Source organism: Nipponia nippon, unplaced genomic scaffold (genome assembly GCF_047370975.1).
Source record: "Nipponia nippon isolate SJK-2023a ecotype South Korea unplaced genomic scaffold, ASM4737097v1 scaffold_4, whole genome shotgun sequence".
Taxonomy (NCBI): Eukaryota; Metazoa; Chordata; class Aves; order Pelecaniformes; family Threskiornithidae; genus Nipponia; species Nipponia nippon.
In genome coordinates, this window is record NW_028262358.1 from 59,728,595 (window position 1) to 59,742,857 (window position 14,263).

At 41.9% G+C, this 14,263-nt stretch overlaps 1 protein-coding gene across 4 annotated transcripts in view; it reads right to left on the reverse strand.

Annotated features, from left to right (window-relative positions):
- The window catches only part of PHACTR2 (phosphatase and actin regulator 2), a 145,002-nt gene that overhangs the window by 21,266 nt on the left and 109,473 nt on the right, over positions 1-14,263 (reverse strand). For 3 of the 4 annotated variants that reach the window (XM_087777387.1, XM_087777389.1, XM_087777388.1), the window contains exons 5-8: positions 9,412-9,648; positions 5,224-5,773; positions 3,744-3,946; positions 1,361-1,517 (exon numbers count right to left, since the gene is read on the reverse strand). In XM_087777387.1, coding sequence (XP_087633513.1) covers positions 1,361-1,517; positions 3,744-3,946; positions 5,224-5,773; positions 9,412-9,648 — 1,147 coding nt within the window. The remainder of the gene's footprint in view (positions 1-1,360; positions 1,518-3,743; positions 3,947-5,223; positions 5,774-9,411; positions 9,649-14,263) is intronic. The other variant, XM_087777390.1, reaches the window with a different exon arrangement.

Below are 14,263 nucleotides of genomic sequence, written 5' to 3' on the forward strand. Positions count from 1 at the left end.
GTCCTTCTTGAAGCGAGGGGCCCAAAATTGAACACAGGACTCGAGGTGCGGCCTCACCAGTGCCGAGTACGGGGGGACAATCACTTCCCCAGTCCTGCTGGCCACGCTATTTCTGATAAAAGCCAGGATGCCATTGGCCTTCTTGGCCACCTGGGCACATTGCCAGCTCATATTCAGCACCCCCAGGTTGTTTTCTGCCAGGCAGCTCTCCAGCCACTCTTCCCCAAGCCTGTAGCATTGCATGGGGTTGTTGTGACCCAAGTGCAGGACCCAGCATTTGGCCTTGTTGAACCTCATACAATTGGCCTCAGCCCATCGATCCAGCCTGTTCAGATCCTCTGTAGAGCCTTCCTACCCTCCAGCAGATCAACACTTCCACCCAACTTGGTGTTGTCTGCAAACTTACTGAGGTTGCACTCAATCCCCTCATCCAGATCATTGATAAAGATATTAAACTGAACTGGCCCCAGTACTGAGCCCTGGGGAACACCACTTGTGACCGGCCACCAACTGGATTTAACTCCATTCACCACCACTCTCTGCGCCTGGCCATCCAGCCAGTTTTTTACCCAGCAAAAAGCACGCCTGTCCAAGCCATGAGCAGCCAGTTTCTCCAGGAGAATCCTGTGGGAAAGGACAAGGACAAGGACAGGTCTGGAAAAATCCAGACATGTTGTAGTCTATTCTCAGAGACCATCAAAGCCAAAATTAACATTTATGAGGACTTTTTCTAAAATGCTTGTAAAAATGCAAGTGAAAATTAGTCTTTTTTATGCGATGTGCTCAAGTCCAGGAAGAGAAAGTAACATATATCCCATAGCAGTTAAACAGGAAGAGAAAGACATGCCTCAGAGGGGAGCACAGTAAAACACTAAACACTGACCTACAAAGTCAGCCTCCCTCCGCTTCTTTTGCTGGAACCAGCACGTGAATAATGAAGGAGTTGAAGAGCAGAGGGAGGATGGGGAGGGCCAAACATGCACAGGCATGCTCTGTGTGTCAGGAACTACTACTCTGTCTGAGATGGGGATACACAAGTGCAAGTCCCTGCTAACCAATGTGAGAAAAAGCTTGAACCATGGCACTGATTATTCTTGAGTCACTCTTATTCTCTTCCTCTTTTTAAAACAAACCAAACAACCCAAAAACCCAGAAGCTCTCAGGTTTGTTTCTTGCAAAACAAAAATGCATTATTGACATTTTAAAGTTTTTTGAGAAATAAAAATACTGTTTTCCAGGCAGTTGTACCACAAAGATCCTGCACCACATATTGGGCTGCATTTAAAATGTGAACCCAGTGTTCTTGACTTTCTTCTTCCACCTCTGCCCAGTGAAACCACATTTACCCTGCCACTGATACCTCACTAGCTTCGTTCCAATCTGATGTCTGATTTCCTGCCTCTCCTCTTCAGATGTACGCTGCAAGATGTTTTTGTCTTCTAATTCTTTCTTAGATGGTCTGTTGCCAAGTTTGATAGCAAGAGTATCCCTGCGACGAATTTTACTTGCCAAAGAGCCTGAGGAAAGGAGGAGGAGGGTAGATTTAGTTCATCCGTGCTTAGGTTACAGACACAAACTCTGAGTAAGAACTTTAATACCTCCCCAAAGCAGCCTTGTTCCCACACGCAGGAGAGGAATTTTAATTAACATCAAAAGAAAAATAGTTTTAGCTCAGTTCACAACACTAAAAAGCTGACAGGCTTGGATGAAAAAGCTACCAGCCAAATTGATAGAGGAGTTTTACAAACATCACTTGTCATCTGTGAAGTGATAGGATAAAAATGACAAATCTACACTTAAGTGTCTTTGAAGTCTGATACAGGTTGGTTTATTTATCTACTTAGTATATTTAGCAACCTGCTGCTCTTTTGCTTCAGCCTTAAGTGGTTTAGTCTCGTTCTCTCATCTTTTCCCTCATTCTTTCAATTTTTTTTTTTTTTCAATCTAACATCACTTAGTTCTTGTATAGTGCTTTTCATCTTTAACTAATTTGTAAATTAAAACAAAAAATACAGTTTAGGAAAGTGCTCTGAGTGCTTGTAAAGTAACCTAGGCAGGAACCCCCAGGCTCTGAAGCAATCTGTTTACCCATAAAGCAGATACATTAGGGACAAGGGCCGTGCAATTTTGCCAGTGTTAACTTCAGCCAGCTGTGGAAGGAAGCATATTTTTCACAGCCTTTAGTCCTTCCCTTGTCTCTTGATATTCTGACCGAGGGGGCTACATATGTCCTAGGCTGGCAGGTTTTCATGACGTTAGACAGTCTGGTAAGACCACAGGCTCCCAGCTCGCTTCTCATAAGACACCATACTGCTGTCTGAATACATGAATTTTTGGATCATATTCAAACCAAACACAGAACTGCAGAAGACTTCAGCCTCTTGAGCTAGCTGGCACTTCACCTTCTGCTGCACCAGTGTCCAAGGAAAAAAAAAAAAGTACATTTTCCCTCATCCCCCTTCAGTACACAGCACTTTCGTGTTCAGGCCTTCTTCACTAAGGTGCACAGCGAAGCACCTCCTCCTGAATGGCTACAGGCAAGGCTCTCAAGCCATGGTTTGATGGTCATTTTATTCTGACATAAAGCTACCCTGCAGGTGGTAGGGGTAGGGTTGCCCTCCTCTCTACCCCTGACAGGTTGTTGCTGCCACGTCCTTTGCTCCAGCAAAGGTGCAACCATGTGGTGAGCTGGATCAGGGAACTGATTCACCTGCAAATCAGCCACCACTGCAAAACCAAACATGAGCGGTGGCCTAAGGGAAAAAAGAACAGCTGGGAGCAGGGATGAGGCAGAGGGTGGGCAGCACAACCCCCTTCAGCAGTAGCAAGGACTTCTGCCAAATGATATATGGTGATGATACAGCCATGACCCCAGATGAAATTTCAAAGCTGTAAACTTAGAAGTAATCCACTGTGATCCGCTCTGTCTGCTAAGGTCCAATGCTTAAAAACACCCTGATCAAAGAGGAATAAATGACTTTCAGACAGAGAAGCTGCTGACTGATGGGCCTCCTCTGTTGTCCACCCCTGCCTGTTATTCCCACAAGAAACTCTGGGATTTCTAGTGCAATTCAGTTGAAAGCTACACTGGTGCTTTAACAGTAGCGGTTCATGACATGGGCAAGCCAAATCAATGGCTCGCTGATGCCCTAACATGGAGGCCTTGTGCCACCCTCATGTTCTCCTGAACCTGCTCCTCCCACCTCCACTCCCATGCGTGCAATGCTTCATCTGCTCCCACCATTGCATGGGCCCCAGCAGGTTTCTGATCACAACTGTCTGGGAGAAGCAGAACACTCATTTCTCAGGAGTGGTAAAATATTAGATCATCTAAAACCATCCCATGCAGCCATACCCTCCTCTCTTTACTTTGCACTAGCATGGGTCAGGCATGCTCACATAACACAATGTGCAAAAGGTAGCCTGCAACTTCTTGGCGGGATGCCCTGCCAGAGAACCAGATCCTAGAACAGAATCACCCATGGACTGATGTGCTTGCTAGCAGCTCCATCCCAAAGTCTTTGCTCTCTTGAAGGCCACAGTTTAATGGAGGCAGCTGCACAAAATCTTGCAGGGTGCAGATGTCTTTGGACTACACTCAACCAGTAAGCTCCAGTTAGCAATCTGGATGCAATCACAGCAGCTTAGTAGGCTCTCTAAGCCAGCCCAGGCCAAACATGCATATTAGATATATTTGAAGGTGGCCACCCCTTCCCAGCACACCCTTCTTGTCAGGGGCTTACTTTCAGCACTTGCATTATCATCATCGTCATCATCATCATCATCATCTGTGTACAGTATCGGTCCATCAGAGTCTGAGTCGCTGCTGTGGCTCTCTCTGCTACTTTCACTCTCAGGAGGGGCAGCATCATCAGAAGCCTCCTCCACCAGTTCAGAGTGTGCCTGGTCAGATGCCTCCACTTCTTGGTCTTCTTTGGTAGCCAAGCTGTTAATTCAGAAGCAGACACGGTGTCACATTAATGCAAGCAGTACAGAACACAAATGGGAGACAGACTGTATAAGCAAGTATGAAAACAAAAGTTCTGTTACTCAAACTAACTTCTCTCTTTCTAAAAAGTACATATATAAAACACATATAAAGTATGTGTATGTGTATACTTATCTGTATGTATGCATGTTAGGAAAAAAACTGCAAACAGTCTGGAATGACATGCTGCAAAGCCTGTATAAAGAAAAATCCTGATTCTTTTTTATTTCTTGTGGGATGGGACCAATAGTACACAAAAGCTACCAAGAAAAGAAAAACGGCTCATAAAGTTGGGGGTGAGAGAAGCGAATCGGAGAGCGGATAGGAGTGCAAAGCTTCCTGGTCTGAAAGCCTAACTCTATTATTGTAAATACAGTTTTACTGCTGCTGAGTCCAAAATGTTCATGCCCATCACTGATGAACATGGAAATCAGCAACAGAGTGCTCTCTGCCTTGCAAAAATCTTTATGTAAAGGAAGGGTAGAACAAGGGGAGAAGCAGCACAGGAACGTAATGCTAGCACAGAGATACCAGCAAGACTTTAAAGGAAAGTCTCTAAGCCACTGGCATCTAGACTAAACTCTCTTGGGTTGTTATGAAAGATGCTGGTTCTCATGGCAGGAAAAAGACAGATTAATAAGCCAGCTTCTTTTTTGCTGCCAGCTATTTTGCTTAAAAAATGTAATTATGACCTTGATCTTGACTAAATTTTATAGTATCTGAGACTTAGACAAGCTATTAGGCAGCAACAGACCAAACACCTACTAACTGAAGCCTGAAACTGTCATTTTCAAGTCTGCAAGTAAATTCAGCTATTGAATTGAGAGCTTTAGCAGTGAGATACTTAATGATATCCACAAAAAAAGTATGTAATTGTAATTCAGCATCATTTCTTGTTTGCCTTTATGAGAAAGAAACAAAAGTGTTATCAGCTACTAGCTGAGCTGCTGACTGCAGTGGTCACATTAAGCCACGGAATGACGTAGGAGGCAGGTTATGAGCAATGACCTGGGGAAACATGAGGTACTGCAGGCGAATGGCTCAAAGACATTGGCGAACAACAAATTGTGCTGGGATGCAACACTGCCCTGGGCCTCCAAGAAAAGGACACAAACTGTTACAAGTCAGCAGAACAGAAGAGATCCCCACGTGCTTACAGTGTCTCTTATGAGAAGAAATGTGGCTTCCTTAGCTGTGGGTCTTACCACTTAACCATGACAGCCATACCGTCTTACCTTTTTGTGTCTTCTTCACTAGCATCTGGACCGCCGTCTAGGGCCATACTGCTCAGGCTCTCATCTGTGCCATGCTCAGTCTGCAGAAGAGGTTTAGTATCTGATCCAGGGACAGCTGGCCCTGCCACGCAGCCATCTGACACATCTTGGGCATCTGAGGAGACAGCGGGCTGACCGGCTGCAGCAGGAAAAGGAGGTGGAAGTGGAGGTGGAGGAGGGGCAGCGGTGGGAGGAGGGGGGACAATGAGCTTGCTCAGTTGGTCTGCATCCTCTGTTTCAGAAATATCTATGGAAGGTTGCTCAGGCTCGGGTTTTTCTGCCTTTGCTTCCAACCTGTTGGCTGCGGCACCTGAGGGGGAAGAAGCAGCCCCATCCGGCGCTGTTCGTGGGGCTGACTGTTTCCCAGGTTTCTTCTTGCCCCTGGGAGTCCCTGATGTGCCCGATTTGCTGGAAGTCTCCTTAGAGGCTTTGGGATGAGATGATGTGGACGAAGGAGATGGTGATGAAGAGGACTTGGAAACTGGTGGTTTTTTTGCATGAGAGGAACTAGCTAAAATAAGAAAAGATAAAGCATTTTACAGTCTTGCAACTATATGATTTTTGCACTGTTCCTTCTGCATGGATTGATGTATGCTGATATTTAAAAAATGAAAAAAATTATACTTGATACTTCTACAATCCTTCATCTATATGCTTGAGACGAGTAAATGTTGCCGTTCAAATTTCACCTCTGAGGTGGGAAAAACTGAAGCGATGAATACTTGCCCAAGAACAGTGGAGGGGATCCACCTCACCAATGGGTGAGAGTTTGACTCGAGCATTCTGCATTGACCCATTACAACTTGCCTGGACGTCATCTAAAAAGTCCACTACTTATTCCAAATGTGTTTAGTGCCCTATTTGAAAACATTGCTACCAGACAGAGAAAACTGCCTGACCTTTTCTATTACGTGAATTTTTGGTCTGAGCACTAGGAGAACACCATGATTTTCCTTAAGCTTTTCAATGAACCATTACGTATATCAGTTAATTACCTTTCACAGTGTTATTGCAAGTGGTGTGCTCCTAGTTAATGGCAAGCAGCAGAGGACAACAAAACAAGATGTACTTTCAGGTCCAGCTGGGCATGTCCATAAAACAGAGACAGAAACAACTGACCTCACTCTACACAAATGATGTCCACAAGGGAGAAGGCACTAAAGGCCTCCTGTATATACTGGAGGTCTTCGTCTTACCAGTGACCAACTCGAAGTAGCCTCGAAAATGTAGTGACGCAAAGTTTTGACACTAGCTGTACAAGCTGGCCAGTGATGTTGCTGTTTAAGCCTGCGATACTTACTATATTGAAGCATAAATGTATCAATGCCCAAGTTTGCAAGAGATTTCAGCTAGCCTGCATGCCCATGTGCATGCCAGTCACGTTTCTGATTGCTGTGTTGATGCGCCCATCATCTGCACTAGGAGCTTCAGACTTCTGACTTTCATTTAAAAAGCAATAAAAATGACAACCATCTTAACGATTCAGTCCTTTTCAACAAAATGCATCCAACTCAAAACACTTCTGCTCTAGTAAAAATGCATTAACCTCAAGAGAACAAATGAAAACATTATAAAGCTACACAGCAGCCTTGTGGCTAAGCTTATCGAGTAAAACAGAAAGCTGTAATAGAAATCTGCTGAAAAGCGTACTTTACTTATAAGCATTTAAATAAAAACAAAACCCCAGCAGATTAGGATAGAACCAAAATACAGATACTGGCCATAATAAGCTCACGATATAAAAATAGCTTTCACAGTGAGACTGTTCTCGGTCTCAAAGAAGATGGAAAATAATTCAGAAGACACATTATACTGTTCTCTTCTGTAGCCGAATGCTATGGTTTATAAACATTTAGAGTGCTGTGAGGCTTTCAGTACATCTGGAAAAATCCGCAGAAGCTCGTGACTTCAGGCAAATCACTGTTCCTCTTTGTGCTGCAAGGTAAGCGTAAAGGGCACAGTACAGAATCTACTGATACTGCACTAATCATCCACATCAACTACAAATCACTGACTTAACTTACCAGCAAATCAAAAGGAGGCAAAGAAATGGTACAGGCAGCAGTTCGTAATTGCAGTGGAAATAGATGGTAGCTCCAACCTGCATATTATTTAGCAGAAACCTTACTGCCTAAGTGGATGGTAGTGAGAAAGGGCTCTGGTTCTGACCCAGCAAAGCACTTACACACAGGCTGGAGGACAACAGAACCAGTTACATGCTTACACTTAAGAACACCAGCATAATACAGCCACACTATAATTGTTGCTGGGAAAATGTCACAAGATGTTTCCATTGAAAAACCCTTACATTATTCTCAGAACCTTTCTGGACCTACAATCAGATACAGCAACTTGAAAGATTTCTCCCAGGGAAAATCCCCCCTACACTTTCATGTGGGTCAAAAGTGCTGTTGCTATTGTTGCTTTTGACTGGGCTGGCTGACAATTTTCTGTCATGCTTCTTTTTCAGTAGAAGATTTGAATTCCGTTTAAATGAAAAATTTCGTGGCTGTTACTTGCCTTTTGGCACATGTCTATGCTTACGTTTAAGTTCCCCTTCTCCCAACTCCACTATTTCAGTTTGGAAACCTGCTGTGATGCCCTCAGGAGAGCCACGGCTCAGTTGTTACTCATACTCCTCCTCCATGGGAATGGATCATGGGCTGCATCATGCGTTCACTTTCATGGGGATCTGATAAACCTCTTGTACTAAATACTGCTCTCGATCAGCTCTATTTATTAAGTATTGCCCTACTTCAAATGAACACGATGTACCTACTGTTGGAAGAAATCACCAGTAGAATATGTACTATTTTATATAAGGGATATATTGATGTATTTTATACCCATATGGTTGCAAGCATTGCATAAAATTTCAGCAAGGCTACTAAAAGACAAATCTGGAATCTGAATGTATTTTAAGAACTGAGATACCTGAGAGCTTGTTACCAACCATTGGTCTAAACATTTATGTGATGGGTTGTTTTATTTCTGAAAGGTCTGCTGTTATAAGGTTCTTTCACCTGAGAACTGAGTTTTCCAGCTGAACGTGAAATACAAGCAGCAAATTCTGGGTTTTCAAAATATTTATTCTTGTGGTTGTCTGATGTAGCAGGGACAGTTAATACCAAGTTAATGGATATTTTATGGCAAAGTTATTATTGTAACTCTAGCAGTCTTGCAATGTTTTCAAACAGTCCTCTTCTATGTGCTTCAAATGTAAAATGTGCCAAAATGTACAAGCTATGAAGAGGTATACTTGGAGAGAAAACTGGAGGGACTGAAGGGCTTTGAAAGACTGACAGAGGATTGAAAACACAAGGCTTGTATAAGTTGGCCAATGCATATATACACTCCATTCATTATAATATTGCTTGAGTCCAAATTATATTTGGATGTTTTCATTTTGGTCATCATCTAAATTACAATCATTCGAACTCAAGATCAGTACTTTAAGAATAGCTACCTATAATCTACAATCTAGCATCACTGCTCAATTTCAGTTTGAAAGTGTAGTGATAAACACATCTGGTATGTGCCTGATGATGGACATTTTCCGTTTCCAGTGCATATTTAGAATCACAGTGAGCCATCAACCAGCTCAGGGAAGTCTGGCCATTTCTAATGAGTTAGAATTCTTTTTTTTTTTGCAGCTAAAACAACTGCTACTCAACAGTCTTTAAAGATGTCTTCATGGTTTTGTCCTTTACCTCTTTGAGATTTTGTAATCTTGTCGAATTAATCAGAATAGTAGATATTTCCAGCAGAAAGTTACAGCAAGACCAAGGTATTTTACTCTGGGGCAACTCCTATATTTGGTTTCAGAAGTCACCTTTTTCCCTGCTGATTCTTCAGCAGTTCTCTGGGTCGTTTTGTTCCCAGCATTCACACTTGAGCTGGGAATTCAACATAGTCTCTGATGTGCTTGGTGTTGTGCATAAGTACATTGAACAGTGAAGCGATTTGTCTGTTGTCCAGGGTGTTTGCAGACAGCAGAACCAGAGCTCAGTGGGAAGCTAGCTAAAAACATCCCTGGCATGCTCTTTAGTAATGCTGCTATGTACAAAGGCAGAAGTTATCGTAAGACCAAGCCAAGCACCCCCATGCACATGCACCCACCCTAACTGGCACTGCCTGTGCAGTACTCACCAGCTTCTCGATTTGCACTGTGACTTGTTGGCTTGGGTGGTGGGAGAGGAGGCTGCTTAGCAGGAGCCTTTCCCTTTTTTTTAGCATGAGGTGCTTCGTTACTCTTATGGCTGGTGGTGGTGGAAGCAGCAATAGCATTTTTTGGTGGTAGTGGAGCTTTTTTAGATTTAGGCTTAGGCTTGGGTAGCGGTGGAGCATGGGATGCCGGTGTTTCTGGGCAGTGATCAGTAGTGCTGTCTATGGATAAGAAAGTGAACAGAAGCCAACTGACACAGACATACGCCATGTACATTCAACAGCAAGCCTGACAACAATGAATACTTTTTGCTGCTTGAGGTCTTGGGAATCAAAAGAGACTTCTTCATCTTTAGCCTCTTATTAAAGTAATAACTCAGAAAAAAACTACTGTCTGTCTCAATTCAAGTCCTTCCCATTGAAGATTTTCGCCCAGCACTTCTCTCAGTCTTACCTATTCTGGACCTCCAAGGATCATCCTTAACATTCAGTATCCCCAACTAGACTGCTGGCTATAAACTCAACAAGGGAAATGCCATTTGCTCCTCTAACAAATTCCCTCGGCTTCCTTCCAGCCCTCTGAGATCAACAGGCAATAAAACTCAGATTCATGTGAATCTGAATGTGAACAGGGCCATTCTCTCAGCCACGGGTTCAAATATGGCTATGCAGCTGAAATTTTCCCCTGAAGCAACCCATTCTCCTACGCTGCAGACTGCTTGCTAATAGCAACTTTATTTTGGGTATCTTCCCCAGGGTATTTCTACTCTTCAGAAAGAGATGAAGCTAACTCAAATAGGATATTTGCCATGGGAATGCTCTCCTCTCCTGCAAGCTGTTTGGATACTCTTACAAGACTGCACTTTCAAGAATCAGCAGTTCCTTACTCAATGGGAATTTGGACTGTATCTACATTGTCTCATGCAATAGGAACGGCTCTGTAGGGTGAAAGAGGTAGCACTGAGGACCCAGTGTCCACAATGTCCATTTCAGGAGACTTGACTTTGGACTAGCTTCAGGCTAGATCTGTAGATTGCATGCCCAGTAGTGGTGGGAGCACAAGTTCCTGAACGTATCTTTTGGCTTAGTTCCATCTGAAAGAAACCTGGTTTAGGTGCTCTGCAAACCAAAGAAGGGTAAGTGGGGATGACCAGGAAATTCACTTCAAAAGTGCATACTTAATGCCGAATGTAATGTTAATATAGGTGAGTCATTTATAGTCAACATAAAATTTTGCAACATAATTGCTGTGGTTGTAAGACTAGCTGTTCCCAGATGGGAACATCTAAACTTCCCAGATGGGAATCTTTATCTTCTCAATTACACCAACTCTGTGCCCATTTGGTTGCAAGATAGCCTTCGTAAACCCAGGAAAATGGTATTGTAAAAGCAAGAGCATACCATCAGAATCACGTGGGCTTTCTTTGCATGTTACTAAAAACTCCAGTGTTTGGGGAAGAAAGGAACCAAGCAAATATTGCAAGGACTTCTAAGAGTCTCTTTTATCACTCGAGAGGAAACCAATTTATTTCTTGCAGTATGTTCCTATTAGAGCCTCACTCTTACACACATTAAATGGCCATTCCTGGATCTCCTGTCCTTTCCTGCTCTTTTCCTTCCCATGTAAAAGATTCCCAAGAGGTAGGCAGCACCTTTTCATTTTTAAGATTAGTAAATGAAAAACAAATAATGTGTTGGACAACAATGACATTCGTCGTCTCAGAAACAAAGCCTTTTCAACCTCTAGCTTAAGGCTTGTTAACATGAACCCGATGCATCACCTGCAGTTATTAAAAGCAACATGCACACATACGTCTCTTCATGAACTGAAGGAATTAACACTAATTGTCCAGTGTCTTCCTCCTTTATTTCCAGCCCATTATAGACTAATATGTTTTTGCTAATGTTTTTCAAGAACCATTGCGTAGCAACTTTTTACAGCTTTCAAACAGATTCTTTTGAGCACAGATTCTTGTACTGCCTCTTTGTTTTCCAGAGAAAGAACTCTACACCAGAGAAAGACTTTGGAAGAGAAAGAAACATACATATTTGTTACATTTTGCTCTCCTCTTTTATAGCAAAAAGCATTTCCTTGTGAAATTCTACCTACCTTCATTCAAAGTTGAAAAACTGATTTAATTCTGAAAAAGCAGGACATTTTAAAATTTTAATTTCTTTAGTAACAAACATGGCAAAAGAAGATTTTGTATTTTGAAGATCCTGAAGGACATGATAATCAGAAAGAATTTTAAGTGTAAACAATTATTTGATATACCTTTTACTTATGTGTCCGGCATGCTAATTTTATTTACTATAGGAAAGAATTTAAAACTTGTGTACTTGTACACCATTACTTTGTTTTGTTTCCAGTCATATTAGTAGAGAAAATATTGAAAAGAGAACGATAACCTAGTAAAAAGAAATACACCATTCACCATATTCTAAAGTAATACAATGCAATTATTTAGAATCTCAGTCAATCTACATTAAACTATATAGTGGATTAAATAATATGTATTAGAATTTATCTTCTGATTCAGGAAAAAAAGTACAAAATATAAGGCTAAAGCTTTACTTAGTTGCAAATAAACACATCCTAGTAACAAGCAACTAATAATTTTCAAATTTTCTTTAGAGAAATAACTAAAAATTATAAATGAAAACGAAAATTGGAACAGTTCATTCACATCAAAGTTCTTGCTTGCAGACTTCAGTTGTGATTAAAACTGACAATTTATATAACATTGGTCTTAACCGAAATACCTTGGCATCACTGGGATATCATCTTTATCTAGAACAGCTCTTTCCATACTGTTACGTACATCATACCAAAGACTGGCAGACTCTTTCTGCACAGCAGCATCCTATCTGCTAGATAGTTACAGCTCTCATCGAGTCTTGACTGCCCCTTGATTACATACATGCCCTTTTCTTGGCCTTGACCAATGAATCTTCTTTTTGTTCACCGCCATGAGGAAAGCTGTGGTGAAGATGATTGCCTTTGACTATATTGTCTCTCTTGGTGTCTTATTAGCTTTGTCATTTTTATCTTTGTTAGCTTCATCTTTTTATCTCATCAGATATAAACTTGACTGCCCTCAGTGTCAGTCTGGTCTTGCCCAAACTATTTCTCATTTACTCTTGACATACAGATTTCGAGTTCCTACCTGACCAGTCCATTATACCAGCTTTTGCCAGCGACAAGCCAAGTTTTGAAGCAAGACGCTTTTCATTGCTTTTCCTGTGCTGCCCCTCAGGCTTTGTGAACATTCACTGACGTCCTCCCTCAAATTCCCCTCTGCTCCGATGCCGGCTTTGTGCTTGTTATCCTGGTTTGGTCCCTTCTTGTTTTTCAGTGCCTAACCACAGTGTCCTCTCTTCCAATGCAAGTCCATTGGAACTTTTTTGTGTTTTTCTGCATTTATGTAAGACGCTACAATAAATTCTTGGTATATACGTAAGTACTGTAGTAAGACAAATAATGGCAACAGTGGCTTGATCCTGAACAGTGACAGGGATGCTCTGATGTCTGTAAATGACTCAAGATACAATTATGTTGTAATTGTACCTCCCTAACATGATTCTGCTTGAATATGGACCCTTGGCCTTCATGCTTGCTCTTTCTTTTGCATGTTTTGCCAAAACAAGGAGGCATCTGAATCAGTTCAGACCCATCTGTTTGTTCAGTCCAATCCCCCAGGTACCTCAGTACCAGCTGCAATGTATTTTTATTGCTGTTGTTTTTCTTAATGTAGACATCTGTTCATCACGAACTGACCTTTTAACAAAAGGTCTCCAAAAGACCATCGGATAGGAGTATCTTTTATTCAGTGCTGCCTTGATCAAGATACCTGCTGTAAAAGCAATCTGCCTATAAATTACTCTTCAAATAGGAAAGCAAAGCAAATGTTAATGTCTCATTAAGCATTTGGATCAATAATATGTTTATGTTTAGAATAAATTTTCCAAAGGCCAGATTTTCAAGAGAGCTCACTTTGAGACCAGATTTTCTTGTTCCCAGAAACTGTGATAGGGGCCAGACTCTTAAGAAAGCTGTGCTCTCATGTAAACACCTAAATGATGGTCAGGGTTACAAAGTACTCAGTATACAACAGCTCTTGTGGGGACTCATCAAGTCTCAAAGACTTTCAGAGAGATGCCAGTGTGCCACATGCACTGGAAAATCAGATGACTTATTTTGGAAGCTAAATGTGGGACCTTTCACAAACTCTGGACCAAATGGACCTATGAAAATCCTGGGTATAGTTTCAGAAGCCATACATGACTGGGTTGTATAATACAATAATTTTTTCTTTACTTTTGTGAACTTCTAAGGAACCGAAGGCCAAAGCTTTTCGACCCCAGGATTTTGTCATACAATACTGGTATTTTTGTTTCTACAGCTAAAGCAGTGACATGAAGCTAGCTCATGGAAAACCAGTAGTGCTGCAGTGCAAACGAATAATCTACATCAACTGCAAAGCACCCTTCTTCTGGAAGATGAGCACAACTCAGTGGAATAACACTATGTAAAATGGAAGTTGGAAATAACGTATGATTTGTTGTCTTTTGCAGGATGACTCCCTGCAAAATGAAACTCAGTAAGAGTTTTGAGAATCATGAGTTTCCTCTCCAGCCTATGCAGAGAGCTGTTTTCATTAATCAAAACCCAGGAAGCTGTCACTCAGAAACATGGGACACAGGGCAAGACAAGGTGTCTTTTGTCTCTATTTTGGACCCATTGACTATGCTGATGCAGGTGGTCAACTCATACAAATCCTTTCATAAACTTCAGATATAACCAGCTCCATTTTTTGTTCTTGCTATTGCTACTAAA